Source organism: Saccharomyces paradoxus (assembly GCF_002079055.1).
Source record: "Saccharomyces paradoxus strain CBS432 chromosome XII sequence".
Taxonomy (NCBI): domain Eukaryota; kingdom Fungi; phylum Ascomycota; class Saccharomycetes; order Saccharomycetales; family Saccharomycetaceae; genus Saccharomyces; species Saccharomyces paradoxus.
The window spans coordinates 319,626-336,331 of NC_047498.1; the positions used below are offsets into that span (position 1 = coordinate 319,626).

The 16,706-nt window shown below is 40.0% G+C and overlaps 9 protein-coding genes across 9 annotated transcripts; 3 read left to right on the forward strand and 6 right to left on the reverse strand.

Annotated features, from left to right (window-relative positions):
• Window positions 1–323: 323 nt before the first annotated feature.
• On the reverse strand, window positions 324–2,771 carry IOC2 (Ioc2p; the record flags this gene model as incomplete). Its single annotated transcript, XM_033911978.1, has 1 exon — window positions 324–2,771. The coding sequence occupies one exon, from the start codon at window positions 2,769–2,771 to the stop codon at window positions 324–326; it is 2,448 nt and encodes an 815-aa protein (XP_033767869.1).
• Window positions 2,772–3,215: 444 nt separating this feature from the next.
• On the forward strand, window positions 3,216–6,701 carry KIN2 (serine/threonine protein kinase KIN2; the record flags this gene model as incomplete). The annotated part of the gene is made up of 1 exon (XM_033911979.1): window positions 3,216–6,701. One exon carries the CDS (start codon window positions 3,216–3,218, stop codon window positions 6,699–6,701), a length of 3,486 nt encoding a protein of 1,161 aa, XP_033767870.1.
• A 199-nt stretch (window positions 6,702–6,900) lies between these two features.
• Window positions 6,901–7,935, reverse strand: HRT3 (SCF ubiquitin ligase complex subunit HRT3; the record flags this gene model as incomplete). The annotated part of the gene is made up of 1 exon (XM_033911980.1): window positions 6,901–7,935. One exon carries the CDS (start codon window positions 7,933–7,935, stop codon window positions 6,901–6,903), a length of 1,035 nt encoding a protein of 344 aa, XP_033767871.1.
• A 260-nt stretch (window positions 7,936–8,195) lies between these two features.
• CHA4 (Cha4p) lies at window positions 8,196–10,139 on the reverse strand (the record flags this gene model as incomplete). Its single annotated transcript, XM_033911981.1, has 1 exon — window positions 8,196–10,139. The coding sequence occupies one exon, from the start codon at window positions 10,137–10,139 to the stop codon at window positions 8,196–8,198; it is 1,944 nt and encodes a 647-aa protein (XP_033767872.1).
• Window positions 10,140–10,390: 251 nt separating this feature from the next.
• On the reverse strand, window positions 10,391–11,575 carry ICT1 (lysophosphatidic acid acyltransferase ICT1; the record flags this gene model as incomplete). Its single annotated transcript, XM_033911982.1, has 1 exon — window positions 10,391–11,575. The coding sequence occupies one exon, from the start codon at window positions 11,573–11,575 to the stop codon at window positions 10,391–10,393; it is 1,185 nt and encodes a 394-aa protein (XP_033767873.1).
• A 400-nt stretch (window positions 11,576–11,975) lies between these two features.
• Window positions 11,976–12,239, forward strand: MIM2 (Mim2p; the record flags this gene model as incomplete). Its single annotated transcript, XM_033911983.1, has 1 exon — window positions 11,976–12,239. One exon carries the CDS (start codon window positions 11,976–11,978, stop codon window positions 12,237–12,239), a length of 264 nt encoding a protein of 87 aa, XP_033767874.1.
• Window positions 12,240–12,459: 220 nt separating this feature from the next.
• Window positions 12,460–13,506, forward strand: ERG27 (3-keto-steroid reductase; the record flags this gene model as incomplete). The annotated part of the gene is made up of 1 exon (XM_033911984.1): window positions 12,460–13,506. The coding sequence occupies one exon, from the start codon at window positions 12,460–12,462 to the stop codon at window positions 13,504–13,506; it is 1,047 nt and encodes a 348-aa protein (XP_033767875.1).
• Window positions 13,507–13,602: 96 nt separating this feature from the next.
• On the reverse strand, window positions 13,603–14,400 carry APC9 (anaphase promoting complex subunit 9; the record flags this gene model as incomplete). The annotated part of the gene is made up of 1 exon (XM_033911985.1): window positions 13,603–14,400. One exon carries the CDS (start codon window positions 14,398–14,400, stop codon window positions 13,603–13,605), a length of 798 nt encoding a protein of 265 aa, XP_033767876.1.
• A 216-nt stretch (window positions 14,401–14,616) lies between these two features.
• On the reverse strand, window positions 14,617–16,575 carry CDC45 (DNA replication initiation factor CDC45; the record flags this gene model as incomplete). The annotated part of the gene is made up of 1 exon (XM_033911986.1): window positions 14,617–16,575. The coding sequence occupies one exon, from the start codon at window positions 16,573–16,575 to the stop codon at window positions 14,617–14,619; it is 1,959 nt and encodes a 652-aa protein (XP_033767877.1).
• Window positions 16,576–16,706: the final 131 nt, after the last annotated feature.

Consider the following 16,706-nt stretch of genomic DNA (forward strand, 5'->3'; position numbering starts at 1 on the left):
CCATTCTCGATTTCACTCGTTTGGCGTTCTCGCCATCCCACTTTTATTTCATTGGCTTTTTTAACACAATAAGGCGCCTTTGGAACCTTTGCCGCGCTCTCAAGGATGGCCATGACGAAAACCGGATAAAAAAAGACGAAAAATGCCGTCTGATCCTGGTCAGGAGCCGCCCTTTGTGCCCTCTTTATTTTGGGGCTGAGCCCTGAGCTTTTTCTATTACCCGACATGAATGGACTCAAGCCCTAAAGACGTGCGGCTGTGCAAGAGAAAATTTGAAAAGAACCGGGTTAGTGTATATTTGCTTTGTATTTCTATGTACGAGGCTAGTTGGTTGGCGGGTATTGGAAATGAAAGTTCTGTTCCTTAGGATGCTGCGGTTGCGGTTGCGGTTGCAGATGTGGCTGTAGTTGGATCTGTGCTTGTGGAGCTTTGGGGGCTTGTGAAGGTTGTGGCACAGTTTTGCTACCAATTTGCTGCGAGTGTGTTATTACAGGGTGAATAGTACCCAAATCAAGTCCTGGATTGAAGATTGGGTTTGTTTTTCCGTAAGCGGTGATACCGGGCGCCGCACTACTTGTCATATTCGCAAATGCATTATTAAAGACTGGAGGTGACACAGACTGGGTTAGTTCCCTTTTCTTTGCAATCTCTTCGAGTCTTTTCTTTTCTTCCTTCATTTTCTTCCTTCTTTCACGGTCTTCCTGCTGTTTTCTTTGTTTGGCCCTGATTATTTTTAATTCAGGTACGAAGATGTTGCGCAGTTCAAGTTCCAAGTCCTTGATGCACCAAGCACAGATGAAAGTGGCGCATTCGGCCAAGGGTTTCCGCTTATCGGTGGGTCTTGAGGATTTGGTGCCGGGTTCAGGTGTGGATTGAGGTCTGCGAGAAGATCTCCTGTTGCCGTGTGAATTTCCCATTATGATGACGCCAAAATCGCGCTGCGACAGTGCGTGTTGTGGAGACTTTGTGGTCAGAGATATAAGCTCTATGATTTTTGGAGGTTGGCATTCCCAATGCTGCCATCTATAACAATTATCGCAGCATATCAACGGACGATTATTAAATAAGTCAGTCTCTGTGTCCTCCGTGATGACCATGGGTGCTAGCTCTGGTTCGCCCGGACATTGGAAAACAGAATCTTGGGAGTCCGGCTCTTGCTGCGGGGTGAAGATCCCGTAGTTGGCAAGCTCGTCTAACTCTTTCTTTGTAATGCAGAAGTCAGTGGGCAATTCAGGGACGTCGGCCGTTTCTAGCGGCCCGACAGTTCCAGGAGTTGGTGATTCCACGGGGACTATACTGGATTGAAAGTTGGGCCCATGGTCAAGAACTCCGTTATCGATTTCATTCAAGGGGCTGTCTTCTTCCTTATTCGAAGAGGCTTCAAAAAACGGAGTACCGGAACCACTTCTATCTTTGAACTCATTACGTCTGGTCAATTTCTCATCTCTATAATCCTGGTCGTATAACTGCCATAATTGGTTCCATAGGAGATCTTTTATCTTTTTGATTTCCTTCGAGACTAGCTTGTTTCTGTGTCTTATAAATTGTTCTCTTTCATCCAGTTTTTCAAACCATTCACTTTCCAAATCCTTTTTCTTATTTTCTTCTTCTTTCGCTACTAACCTGGAGGATCTTTTCCTTCTTGTCATTAGCTCGGCAATCGCTCTCTCCTTTTCTCTGTTAGTCAAGATTTTTGCCGAATATAGTCTATGTTCTGCATATATCGGTATCAAGCTAGTTATAAACTCATCTATGACCTTTGAACTACTGTTCTGTGACCAGTATTCTAGCATGGAATCCCAATCACTTGTAATCACCTCATAATCAATTGTAATCGACTGAAGGTATGCATCGATATCGTGAGAATACTCGAGATGAATTAGCTCCACCGAATCAGGAATGTTCGGATCGCTTTCTTTTATAGTACAGTTTTGCAGCTTTATTGGGATATTCAGAGTCTGAGAGATCTGGGAAGAAGAATCTTCTTTTACTCTGTGAATAGTTTTCTTTACAAGCACACCAATATTGGGTAAGGAAAACAAACTCTTCATTTCCTCCCCTCCATTATTATCATCATCCAGTATAATTTCGCTAAACATGAATAGATGCAAATTATTCGCTAAGTAATTCTTGAAGATCATATTTTTCATTTCGATTAATTTTATGATACTGTAAATGATGTCGAATTGACGCGCAATATCAAGCTCCAGAAAAGGGGAGTCCGTAACCAAATCTGAATACGTGTTCGAATTTTGGAAATGATGATTGACTATAACATTCCAATCCTTCAATTGGCCGCTCTTATTTCCCGCTAATTGATGCAATAATTGCAATCTAATCTTATCGTACAAATTTTGCGAATCTCCATCTACGTCAATTTCATCGTTGTAATAGTTCGAGTCCTTCCCATCTATCTTCGAAAATACGTCTGTTACAAATATACCTTCATCGAACTTGATGTTTTTCCACAAGCATTTGGTTGAGCTACCGCCATACTGATCAGCATTAAATATAGTTGTAGTAAATGATTCACAGACGTTGGAAAGCCAGGCCATCACATATTGAAAATGCCAGCGATTGGCCAAATCCGCGATCTTTTCATGTAATATTCCAGGATACGGCAGCTGATACTTGTTTAGTTGGGTTATTACGTCTTCGGAAACATATTCTTTCCAGTCTTCGCCATCCGTGTTCGCACCGCCGCCAGGCACACTCGCCCCTACATTTCTTGTATTTCTAGTTCTCTTCGCCCTCATCGATTGCTGATTCATCCCTCTCTATCTATATAATTAGTCTGTGTGTATGAGTAAAATAGAACAATTGACCTGGTTTCCATTGAATAAATAAATGCTAGTGCTGCTGGAAAGGAAGAAGCATGTCACTTTTGACGCACTCATGTCCCGTGTGCGGTGATAGCGGTAACTTGGCCTAGCAACGAAAATTTAAAAAGGTTGGAAAAGGAAAAGAAGAGCTCAAATGGACGAAGAAGTCCTGCTTTGCCACCGCCTAAGCAGGGAATAGAGCACGCCGTTGACGTAAATTCATAGTCAAGGACGGGCTGCGAGAACTTTGTCACAAGATACACTGCATTACACGAAGTTCAGCGGAACTCTGAGCGCGAACAGCAATAGGTACTGAGGAACGCTACTCCAGAGATTTTACAAAAAGTTTTACTGTGTCATTAATATCGGGGTTCAATTATTAAGTATTTCACTATGCCTAATCCGAATACGGCAGATTACTTGGTGAACCCGAATTTCAAGACCAGTAGGGGAGGATCTTTATCACCGACGCCGGAAGCTTTCAACGATGCGCGAATCGCAGCACCAGCTACCCTTCGCATGCTGGGCAAGCAATCTGGATCAAGAAATGACCAGCAACAAGCACCACTAATGCCTCCTGCAGATATTAAGCAGGGCAAGGAGCAGGCAGTCCAAAGACAAAATGATGCATCTAGGCCTAATGGCTACAATAATAGTAATACCAATGGTGGCGCAGAATTGAGGCAATTTCATAGAAGATCTCTGGGAGACTGGGAGTTTCTTGAAACGGTTGGTGCAGGCTCCATGGGTAAAGTTAAATTGGTCAGGCATCGTCAAACGAAGGAAGTATGTGTAATAAAGATTGTCAATAGGGCTTCCAAGGCTTATCTTCACAAACAACACTCTTTGCCTTCCCCCAAGAATGAAAGTGAGACATTAGAAAGGCAAAAGCGGCTCGAAAAAGAAATTGCGAGGGATAAGAGGACTGTTAGGGAAGCCTCTTTGGGCCAAATCCTTTATCATCCTCATATTTGTCGTCTATTTGAAATGTGTACCATGTCAAACCATTTCTATATGCTCTTTGAGTATGTTTCCGGTGGACAGCTATTGGATTATATTATTCAGCATGGCTCGTTGAAGGAGCATCATGCAAGGAAATTTGCCAGAGGCATAGCCAGCGCGCTGCAATACTTACATGCCAATAATATTGTTCACCGTGATTTGAAAATTGAGAATATAATGATATCCAGTTCAGGTGAAATTAAGATCATTGATTTTGGTCTTTCTAACATTTTTGATTACAGGAAACAATTACATACGTTTTGTGGTTCTTTATACTTTGCTGCACCAGAACTACTAAAAGCACAACCTTATACAGGACCTGAGGTAGATATTTGGTCATTTGGTATTGTTCTTTATGTTTTAGTCTGTGGTAAAGTGCCATTTGACGATGAAAACTCAAGCATTTTACATGAAAAGATTAAAAAAGGGAAAGTAGATTACCCCTCACATTTATCCATTGAAGCTATATCCTTATTAACTAGGATGATTGTTGTGGACCCATTAAGAAGAGCGACTTTAAAAAATGTCGTTGAGCACCCATGGATGAATAGAGGATACGATTTTAAGGCTCCATCATATGTTCCCAATCGTGTTCCATTAACCCCTGAAATGATAGATAGTCAAGTCTTGAAGGAAATGTACCGTCTGGAATTTATTGACGATATTGAAGACACAAGAAGATCGTTAATCCGATTAGTTACTGAAAGGGAATACATTCAACTTTCTCAAGAATATTGGGACAAATTATCCAACGCCAAGGGGTTAAGTTCAAGTTTAAATAATAACTACCTAAATGCAACAGCACAACAAACCTTAATACAAACCCAAATCACAAATAATCAATCGCAAAGTGGTTCTAACGAACCAGATAATAATTTTGAAGATCCTACTTTAGCATATCATCCTTTACTGTCAATATATCATCTTGTCTCAGAAATGGTTGCACGTAAGTTAGCAAAGCTACAAAGAAGGCAAGCATTGGTCCTTCAAGCCCAGACTCAGCAAAAGCAACAACAGAAACAAATACCGCTTGGCACTAAGATCGCCTTGGATAATAACTCACCGGATGTTATGACCAAAATGAGGAGCCCGCAGAAAGAGTCAGTACCTAAAGCAGATATTTTCCAAGTACCTGCAATTAGAACACCGGGAGCCTCAAAAAACTTCGATTCCTCAAGTAAACCCCCATTACATGTAATGGTTCCTCCTAAATTAACAATACCTGAACAAGCACATACTTCTCCAACATCTAGGAAGAGTTCCGACATCCATACGGAATTAAATGATGTTTTTAAATCAAGTCCTGGCCCAGTATCTGGCGAGTATCAGCAACGTTCGGCTTCACCTGTAGTAGGTGAACAACAGGAGAAAAATACAATCGGTGGCATCTTCAGAAGAATATCACAAAGCGGACAATCTCAGCACCCTACGCGGCAACAGGAGCCTCTTTCAGAAAGACAACCTCCAACATATATGTTAAAACCAACTGAAAATTCTATCAAGGTGCCGAAAAGCCATACTCGCACTATATCAGATTATATTCCTAGCGCTAGGAGATATCCAACTTACGTGCCAAATTCCATTGATGTAAAACAGCGAAATCCTGTTAAAAATACCACCATAGCACCTCCAATAAGATCAGCATCACAAAAGCAAAGTAGCGAACTTCCCGCTTTACCCCAGAACGCTGAATTAATTGTCCAAAAACAACGACAAAAACAATTACAGGAAAATCTCGATAAATTACAAATTAATGATAATGATAGTAACAACAATGTGAACACTGTAGTGGATGACATGAATAATGATAATAGTGACCATTATCTTTCCGTTCCGAAGAGCCGTAAGTTACATCCTAGTGCAAGAGCTAAATCAGTGGGGCATGCCCGTCGTGAATCTTTGAAATTCACTAGGCCGCCCATACCGGCAGCTCTTCCGCCATCGGACATGACAAATGATAACGGCTTTTTGGGAGAGGCAAATCATGACAGGTACAATCCTGTAAGCAGTAACTTTTCGGCTGTGCCTGAGGATTCTACGACGTACAGTGACAATACTATTGTCAGTACTAACAATGGATCCCTTTCGGCATATTCTCAAGAGCTTACTGAGAAGCAAATTTTGGAGGAAGCTTCAAAGGCCCCACCTGGGTCCATGCCATCAATTGATTATCCGAAGTCAATGTTTTTGAAGGGATTTTTCTCTGTACAAACAACTTCCTCTAAACCATTACCTATTGTTCGCCATAATATTATATCTGTTTTAACAAGAATGAATATTGACTTCAAAGAAGTGAAAGGTGGCTTCATATGTGTCCAACAAAGGCCATCTGTCGCGACTGCAGCAATTCCTGTAATAACTACTACTGGCGTGGATTTCGATTCCGGTAAGACGATGGATATGCAAAATAGTTTAGACAGCCAATTATCAAGCAGTTACCATAGTACGGCATCCACAGCATCAAGAAATCGTTCGATAAAGCGTCAAGGCTCTTATAAGAGAGGCCAGAATAATATACCACTAACACCTTTAGCAACGAATACACATCAAAGAAATTCATCTATTCCAATGTCTCCAACTTATGGAAACCAAAGTAATGGTACGTCTGGGGAGCTTTCTTCTATGTCATTAGAGTATGTTCAACAACAGGATGACATTTTAACAACATCAAGAGCCCAAAACATAAATAACATAAATGGCCAATTAGAGCAAAATAACGCTTATAGTAATAAAGAGAGGCCTCCTATCAGATTTGAAATTCACATTGTGAAAGTTCGTATTGTCGGCCTAGCAGGCGTACATTTCAAAAAGGTTTCTGGTAATACGTGGCTGTATAAGGAACTGGCATCGTATATTTTAAAGGAGTTAAACCTATAGATATTTTGCGTGCTAAATATCTCAGCGTATGTTCTTTGGTTTTTACTATCCGATATATATTTTTTCTCTTAACATTATAGTAGTATAATTTATTTAAGCCGAGACCGCTTTTTTAACCTTTCACATAAAGAAAATAATACTTATACATAAATCTATAAAAATAATAAATAAAATAAAACAGCTGCAAACTTTATCCACATCATCCAGTACCTTTGAAAGATTTCACTCTGGAGAAGAAAAAAGATTTCTCATTCCTCAACGAACAGTTGGATGCATTCCCTTCCTTATCCACAACAGTTGAAGTTAGCCATTTCAATCGCTGGTATCTCTTAGTGCCTTGATTCTTAATCTGAAATTCCTCGATAAATGTATACTTTTCATCTGATCTTGTTACCTTCAATTGACCAAAACCGTAGTCAAACCCGAGGTTCCAATAACACATATCACTATGCCTGGGCTTGCTCTCTTTGGAGAAGTGCTTCACGACAGCACTAGGTTCATCTGTCGTAAGTAATCTCAAACATTGGCCGTTTTCATAAAATCTGAGATACCTGTAATATGTGATCATGTGAACTGGATTTGAAAGAGATAACGAACCTTCTGCATTGGAACCGTATCTTACATAATTTACTACACTGATGTAAACACCTTCGAATTTGATATATGGCCTTTCCTTTAACATGCGGTCATCATCACCCTGCCACATTTCCTTTTCAAAAGTATTTAAGTCTGTGATTCCATTGAGGTCTATTGCTATTTGGTCATATATTTGCTTAGAATATATGTACTTTGCGAAAGTTTTAAATGTCACAGAATCATGGAAACAAAGTTTGTTGAAAGTGGAACAAGTCATCGACAAATTTACCCATGATTCACCAGATATTAATATTACCTTTTTAATAATTCTCAGCAAAATGTCGTCAGGCAAAATTTCTAGGATCCAACAGGGTTGGAGTTCAGCATCATCTCCCACAAGCAAATCATCTTTATCTGTTTCTTTTTGTTCACCTGGATCATCAGAAACTATGGATAATTCTGATATTTTTTTGTGCAGCATCCATTCATCATGCAACTTTTTCCTATACAATGATTCCACGCTATCATGAATTTTCAATGCACTTCGATAGAAGTTTATAGCATCTGACATTGACCCATCTTTCTCTTTCAATACCCCTCTTTCCCAAATAATAATAGCTTCTTTGGCCCTGGGGTCCTTTTCATAATCCACAGTCATTTGCTTTTTGAGTTTAGCCTATTAGATACATGTGTCTTCGCCAAAAATAATGGGGAATATTTGCTTTAATATTGCTCAGCCGATTTCTCTACCTAAGAATTGCAATCCTTTTTTTGTCACTAGTGAGGTTCTTTAAAGTGCCGAATAGATAGGTTCGGAGGTGGGAAAGATTAGCGGTGTATTCCTCCCCAAACGAAAAAGTTACAAATACATATATAAATGATATCTACTCAAAAAATATGTATGTTTCTCATTCAAGACTACTTCGTCAAGCCGTCATTGGTGTTTCCACCAATCAGCATATCGATCTCATTCAATAAAGTAAAGTCAAAATTGTACTCTAATGCAAAATCATTACCGTGAGATAAAGTCCCCAATAAATCCATGGTTTCTGAATTATGTAAAGCGTCTTCAGAGTTTTCAATAAATTTTCTAGCGAGTTCGTAATTCAGTGTAGGTGCACTTAAAAAATTTAAGAAGTCTTGTTTTCTATCCTTTTTAATCAGGTTGGACTTCATACATTGAATGGCTAAAATCGCGGAATAAATCATGTAAATCGTAGCTTTCTCAAAGGTCTTAAATTTATTTTTCCAAACTTTTAAAAGATAATACAGTTCATCAACATAACCTTCCACTAATTCTCGGCTTTGTTTAATTTCGTATATGAAAGGTTTATTATAGGAAATTAGTACGATATAGTAATGAAACCATACATAAGCTATGGTTGGGTTAAAATCCGTCATTTCCATCAATGATCTCTTGGTCCATTGCAATTCGGGAGGCAAATCTCTTCTCCAATTGTATACTTCTAGATTAAATTTGGCTAAGTATTCACTTCTCTGAAGCAGAGTTTCGTTTGGGCTGAAAATCTTGGATGCAAAAATCTCTGTTATTCTTGATAACACAATCAATTTCTTTAAAGGGTTCGCAGTGGATAATATTACTTTTGGGTCATATATATACTCCTCTATACCAGTCTCAATTTCAGGTAGCTCATCTGTTTCCGGAACGGTGGAATTGGACAAACGTAAAGAAGTTGATCTTCCAAATAGGATCGCTATTAAATGATCTGCAATGTAACAGCCCCAGTAGATTCTACTTCTTACCTCAAAATCCATTATTGACAGCTCGTCTTCATAAACATTGCTCCATGCCTCTGGATTCAAATGTAGGCCGATTTCGTGAGCAATCCTAAATGCCAGCCCCGAAAGATACCAAGCCATGGGGTTTTCTCCACTTCCAATGTCATAAAACGCCAAACATAATAGAGTCTGGATGATTGCTAATTTCGAAGATGACGATGATTCAGCCAACGAAGAATCTTCCAATTGAAAGATTTTTTTGAGTACTATTGTCTTGGCTCTTTGGTAAAAAACTTCAGATTGTTGAAACAGCTCAGTTTCAGATTTGTATGAAATCAAAGATCCTAATGCAGCAATTGCAAATACCAATTCTTCGGAACAGTAGTAACTTTTGGTGTTTGTGTCACCGAAAAAGGCACTCAAGAAAGTTTCTCTATGAATGAAAAGGTAATGTCCTGGGTATAACCATTTGAAAAAAAGTGATAATGATCTTAAGATGAGGGGACTTCTTGATAAATTTTTCAAACTGACTTGTTGTTGCTGGTATTTTGTGTTGCCGTCCGTCTTTTTTTTTATTATAGACAATGAATTTGATGGGTATATACTGTTTGTACCTACTGGTGGAGGGCTCTCGGAAGGTAGTTTTTTGGTAAACGCATCAGACTCGTTCTCATCGTTGCTTTCAGATGATGGTAGCGCTGATGGGGCTGGTTCGCCATACTTTAAAATTTTTCCATTAGAAATATCACCATGATCATCATTGTTTTTCAACGAGGATAGGGAGTTGTTGGCAATTGTGGAAGATGAGGACTTTAGTATTTGTAATTGTTCTTTCAAAGACCGAATTTGGCTCTGTAAAGCTTCTACATAAGTCGTAGAATATCTTTTGTTCCTCAAGTCTTGCTGGGTGAATACACAATCGGTATGAAACTTGATACAGTTTGAACAAGGCTTTTCCATGTTACATTTCCTTCTTCTTCTACGGCAATTCTGGCATGCCAGTTTTCTCTTCTTGGGCACGTTGTTATTATTCTGGTCATTATTCGCCACAGGTTTCTTTAAACTAGACGGAAGAGAGGGCGTTACCGTTGTTGCCAAAGGTGGAGGTGAGGGCTCCAACATCACTGCTGCGATTACTTAGGATTGTCGTTTCAAAAGGGTTGTTGTTGAAATATTGGGGCGATGTCAACTTGTTGATTTTGCTTTGTTTCGTTCGGAATGGTCGGAACATCCGCTCACCTATAAGATGTTTATATTCTTTGCATATGTATTATTCTATATTGTATACATAGTTAGGTAAAGTAATATATATATATGTGTGTGTGTGCGTATTTCTATATTGTATTTTTCTTCTCTGCTCTAAATGAGCATCATTATTTGGAAAGGAACGAGACCAAAGAAGAGGTGAAGTGATGCGGGTTGTCCAGGAATAGGTTATGACCAGCATCTGGGACTTCGACATAACTAGCCTTCGCTTTATTTTTTAGCATCGATTCAGTAGTCAAGTAGCCCGCATACTTATCCATCCAATCGTGCTCACCGTACATGAACATGACGGGCGTTGCTGGATTCAAAAAACCAACGTTGTTTATTATTGGATCTCTAGCGATCAGGTTTCTTTCAAACAAATGTGTGAACACTTTGATTGTTTGTGGTTGCACCGTCTGGTTCTTGCCCACAAATGAATGTAAAAGATAGTCCTTGTATATCTGATCGGGTACTTTTACGTATGCGGTGGAGATGTAGTTTGAGCACAGTTTGGAGCCTATAGGCCCCATCCATTTCAAAACGTTTAGCTGGTTTTCGAAGATAAACCGCGGTACGTTCAGTTTTCTTGTATAATATCGGGAGGATGGGTCGGTAAACGTGAGTGGGTAGGTGGTGTTGGGTTCCCATTTGTGAGTGATAGCATGTATGCTGTTTTCCACGCCTAGAGGAGATATGAGACACAGTTTTTCGATGGAGTTAGGGTATTTAAGCGCGTATTTGAACGAAATGTATCCTCCAAACGAATGGCCCACCACGTTTATCTTGCGGAGCTTGTTGTCCTTCCGCCACTGCTCTATCCTGTCTACAAAGTAGTTTTCGTACTGCTCCAGATGCGACTTAATGTCTTCTGCTGGGGGGCGCTTCTCTAGTACGGGGATGACCACGTCATCTTCTATGTGCTTAAATCTAAGCGATTTCACCTTCTTGGTTTTGTTCACTTGTAACGCTGGCGCCTCCGAGGCACCGTTGGCTGGCAGGTCGATGGCATATAGATCTTTAACGTTGTCTGAGAGGTTCTCAAACGTCCTGTAAAACGCCATCGACGAGGCAGCGTATCCATGAATTAGCACAGTAGGCGTGCAAACTTTGTTTGCACGCTTATTGTGGAAGTGCCACTGGTTAATCCCGCCTGGAGTCATCGTGTTATTAACAGACCCACGCACGGTGGTGTTATCCATGATCTGCTGCTGCAGGGCCTTCAGGCCCTGCATGCTAGCACATACTTTGGCATCTGCAGTGGTGGTTTCCTTTTCAGTTTTGCTGCACCATTTGAAAGTGTTTGTCCACATTCTACTAAAGAGAACTACGTCTACGTATGAATACGTCCTGGAAGAAGAGAGGAATTTGTGCGAAGATACTCTTACTAGTCTACGTACAAAAAAAAGTAGGCAGCTTTATTTATACTTTTGCGTCACAAGAATCATCAACATTAACATCAACATCAATATTAATCAGCACCTACAACACCTGCTGCTCCACGGAAATAAACCCGTTGAGCAGCGCCCCGTGGAAATGCAAACTATCGCTAATTGGGACTAACAAGCCAAAAACAGCCAAGCAAGATTCATGAAACCGCGCCTCGTTTGGACCCCGAAGGCCCATTTAACGGCCGGCCGTTGCAAGCAAGATCGGCAGAGCAAACCACTCCCCAGCACCACAGCACATCACTGCACGAGCAAGAACAAAAAGATGGCAGATATGGAGGATACATCTGTGATCCTGCAGGGTATTGACACGATCAGCAGCCTGGAGGGTCTGGAAGAGGATGGTTACCTCAGCGACGAGGATACGTCACTCAGCAATGAGTTGGCAGATGCGCAGCGTCAATGGGAAGAGTCGCTGCAACAGTTGAGCAAGCTGCTCAACTGGGTGCTACTGCCCCTGCTGGGCAAGTATATAGGAAGGAGGATGGCCAAGACTCTATGGAGTAGGTTTATTGGGCATTTTGTATAAGTGTTTGTTGTTATGTATCCGCATATAGCAGTTATAACAGATAAATGGCACTTTTCGCACACCCGTTGTTTTATCTCCGATAGTACGTAGGCCTTTATATATGGTCGTTTAACGAAAGAACGACATCTTGAATTGGGAAGGTATTTAAAAGATGCGACGAGAAACAAGCACATGATCTGTGTCGAAAAAAAGCATTAAAGAGAAAAAGTAGAAGAATAGGATGAACAGGAAAGTAGCCATCGTAACCGGTACTAATAGTAATCTTGGTCTGAACATTGTGTTCCGTCTGATTGAAACCGAGGATGCCAATGTCAGATTGACCATTGTGGTCACTTCGAGAACTCTTCCTCGAGTTCAAGAGGTGATTAACCAGATTAAAGATTTTTACAACAACAAATCAAGTCGTGTAGACGATTTGGAAATAGACTTTGATTATTTGTTGGTGGACTTCACCAACATGGTGAGTGTCTTGAACGCCTATTATGACATCAGCAAAAAGTACAGTGCGATAAACTACCTCTTCGTCAATGCTGCGCAAGGTATCTTCGACGGTATTGATTGGATCGGGGCAGTCAAGGAAGTTCTCACCAGTCCATTAGAAGCAGTGACAAATCCGACGTATAAGATACAGTTAGTAGGCGCTAAGTCTAAAGATGACATGGGTCTTATTTTCCAGGCCAATGTGTTTGGTCCGTACTACTTTATCAGTAAAATTCTACCTCAATTGACCAGAGGAAAGGCTTATATCGTTTGGGTTTCCAGTATTATGTCCGATCCTAAATATCTTTCGTTGAATGATATTGAATTACTTAAGACAAATGCCTCTTACGAGGGTTCCAAGCGTCTAGTCGATCTGCTACATTTGGCCACTTACAAAGATCTGAAGAAACTGGGCATAAACCAGTATGTAGTTCAACCGGGTATATTTACAAGCCATTCCTTCTCCAAATATTTGAATTTTTTCACCTATTTCGGCATGCTATGCTTGTTCTATTTAGCCAGACTGTTGGGGTCTCCATGGCACAACATCGATGGTTATAAAGCTGCCAATGCCCCCGTATACGTAACCAGGTTGGCTAACCCAAACTTCGAGAAGCAAGATGTCAAATACGGTTCTGCCACATCTAGGGATGGTATGCCATATATAAAGACTCAAGAAATAGACCCTACGGGGATGTCTGATGTCTTCGCTTATATACAGAAGAAGAAATTAGAGTGGGACGAAAAACTAAAAGACCAAATTGTTGAAACTAGAACCCCCATTTAATGTAACTCCGCGTACATATATATATATATATATATATGCATATATATATGCATATCAACTAATACGTATGCACAGGTAAAAAAGGCATTGCCTTTCTCAGAGGATCGAACTATCTTCGTTGCTATAATGTCTTCTGCACTTATCCCGCAGGCTTTCTATTGGCACTCTGTCATGGCATTGAATCTTGTACACATTCTTCAATTCTTCTTGCAAAAGAAGGTACTCTTCATGCAAATGATGACTTTGGAGTGAATTGACCAATCCTGAGTCGTTCCAGAAACTTTTCAAGGCATTCGTTTCATGGTTTATTATGTCATCCAACCGTCTCATGCTAGGCTTCGAACTTGTTACAAATTCTCGCCTTGATAACCTCCCCAAATCTTCTTTGCTGCATCCAGGAACACTTTCTAATAACATTGACCCATTGCTTTCTGTGTTGTTACTGTCATATGCATCGGCCTCTTCGCCACACATTACGTCAATATCGGGTCGATAACTGTCTATGCCGTCCAGGTGGCCTACCTTGTGAAATACAAGACAATGTGCTGCCCTTTCTGCTTTCAAAAAATTATCAATTTTACTTTCTCTTAAAGTGTTGCGTTCACAATACGGTGAATAATCGTACACCTCTTCTTCCTCGATGTGGCTCAAGGTATTGAGATAGTCGACTTCATCTACGTCCATGCTTATTCCGTAGATATTGTCCCCAGTTCTCTCCTCTAGTACTTCGCCTGTTATGGGCATCGAATCATCATTTATTATTCTTGTCGATCTTTTTCGTAACGGTGTGGTAAAATTGTTGAAGTTCACCTTGTTAAACCTTGGTGTTTTCCAGGGCGGCAACGACGGTAATTGAAACTGCTTGCCTTCGTTCTTATCACAATTTTGATTCATCTTACTCTGCTTCAGCTATATCTATTCTTCGCGGCTTCGTCGTCCCCTACATTTAGTTGCTTTAACTTTCTTTTGTTTAGCTTTTTTTTGTTTTGTTAAGAGCCGAGCACAAAATATGCTATTATTATAAAAAAAAGTGGGATTAAAAGGTTGAGAGAGTTTAGATTATATATTTATATGCTACTATATATATTCGACTGATTGACATAGATTTGACTATAACAATCCACTCAAGGTCAGCTTCTCCAAGAATGGTGAAAGATCCTCACGACGAATTTCTATTATGGAACTTTCAAAATTATCTATTCTCACTTTAGCATCCGTTTCTGCAGTTATTTGCTGGAACGCCATGCTAAAATTATTCAAAATTGGTTTCTTTGTATGTATCGTGTCTAGTCCACGGGGATACCTAGGTGTTAACCCAGCAACCAAATACGTATCCGTACTTTCATCTATGCTAGCAAGAACCATGGGCAGCAATTGTTTGTCTTCGGATTCCGCACAGCATTCTATGAGCCAATTTCCTAATCTTAATAACGTCAATGGATTCCTGTACAAGTCTAGGTCTGGGCCGTCTTGTAAGACGCATAATCTATAAATTCTTAAATGCTTGATTAATTTTTTCTCCAATATGGCAACTCCGGTGTTAAAAATTGCTCTCTGTAAGTCTTGTGCTAATTGTATGCCACGACTTAATAGTTCCACTTTCCTGTCGTCTAGAGCATCCCAACTTAGCCAGAAATTCGAAACCCATCTTTTTCTTAAATTTGTCAATTTTTGAGCATTGTTATCCTCTCCTTCTTCTTCTCCATCTGTATCGTCTTCATTGTCATTATTTATTTTCACACTATCCTTATCAGTTGAATTACCTACTTCCAAAAGAGCTGTAAGAGCTTCGACAAATTCACTGGCACTTATGGACCCGCGATACCCGAGAGTTCTAACAAATCCATCTCTAATTATATCTTGTAACCCGTAACGGTCCAAATTTTTGTCAAAAATTATCCCAAGTTCTCTCTTAATAGAATGGTCCATGTAGAGCCAGGTCTCTTGTGCGGTGCTTAGTGGTATACCCATTCTAGCAAACATCTTATGCAACCTCTTTTTCCCATTTTCATTCCATAGGGACAGTTTGGCATTGACATAGTTAGAATAATAAAAACTGTCGTATAAAGAAGAATGCCTTAGCAAGAAAAGATAGTAATCCGGTTGGATGTTTAACGTCAATGTATCAGGTGTCTTTACTGAGTTCCTATTACTTGGTGTTAGTCGTTTCACTTCATCTTGCAATAAGGGGTATAATCGGTTGTAAACTTGAGCATACGCGATATCCAACGAGGTCGTACCAAGTATATTCAACCACAGATTTGAAAGATTTGTTTCCCCAATTGCAGATAATAATGAATATATTTGTGCAGATATCGAATTAACCACTGTTGTACCTTGAGAATAATATTCCTCCAATACAGCCTCATATTCATGGATTTGCTTCTTCCGTTGCTTTCTCTTTGAAGGATCATTAGATCCAGTTGAGGAATTACTTCTTTTATTAGATATTCTCCCACTGCCTTCGCCTTCTTCGTCTTCGTCTGTGGCCTCATCGGCGTCAGTCGCCTCATCTTCACCGCCGTCATCATCATCATCGTCACCTGAGACTTCACCGTTATCACTCTCCTGGTCTAGTTCTAGCAACTTGTAGTACGCTTCTTTTTGTTCACTTAATGCGTCATTCACCGTACCGTCGTCAAAACATTGGATGATTTGTGATCCAAATATATTGTCGAGATTCCACGGTCTGTGAGCATCCAACACATAGATGTCCCTTCTGAAACTCTGTTCCCCAGACTTTTCATCCGTATCGACAACGTACTCTTGTGGATCGATTTCTAAAAAGGCCTCCAAATCAATAACTCCTCCAAACCCCACCAATAGCAGACTATTTATATTCTCATCCAATTGGGAATAATGGCGTCGTAATTCAGAATACCCAAAGATCGGTACTATCTGAGATTGCACTAGTTGTTTTTTGAATAATTGTGACAGCATCTTTGTCGCACACAGCGCATCAATGTTAAGGCAAGAAACGAAAATGACCAATTGACATGATGAATGAGATGATGAATTCCTTAAGATTTTGTTGTAGGCTTCACTAAACTGGCTAATTTCATAATACATGTGCGAGAGTATATACTTATTATTATGCGCGTTCTCTCTGGTGTTTACTGCTGTACCTGTATTGTTTGATGGTGCTTTTTTTAAAACAGCCACAATGAATATTGTTGGTATTACTATAGTTTCATTATTTA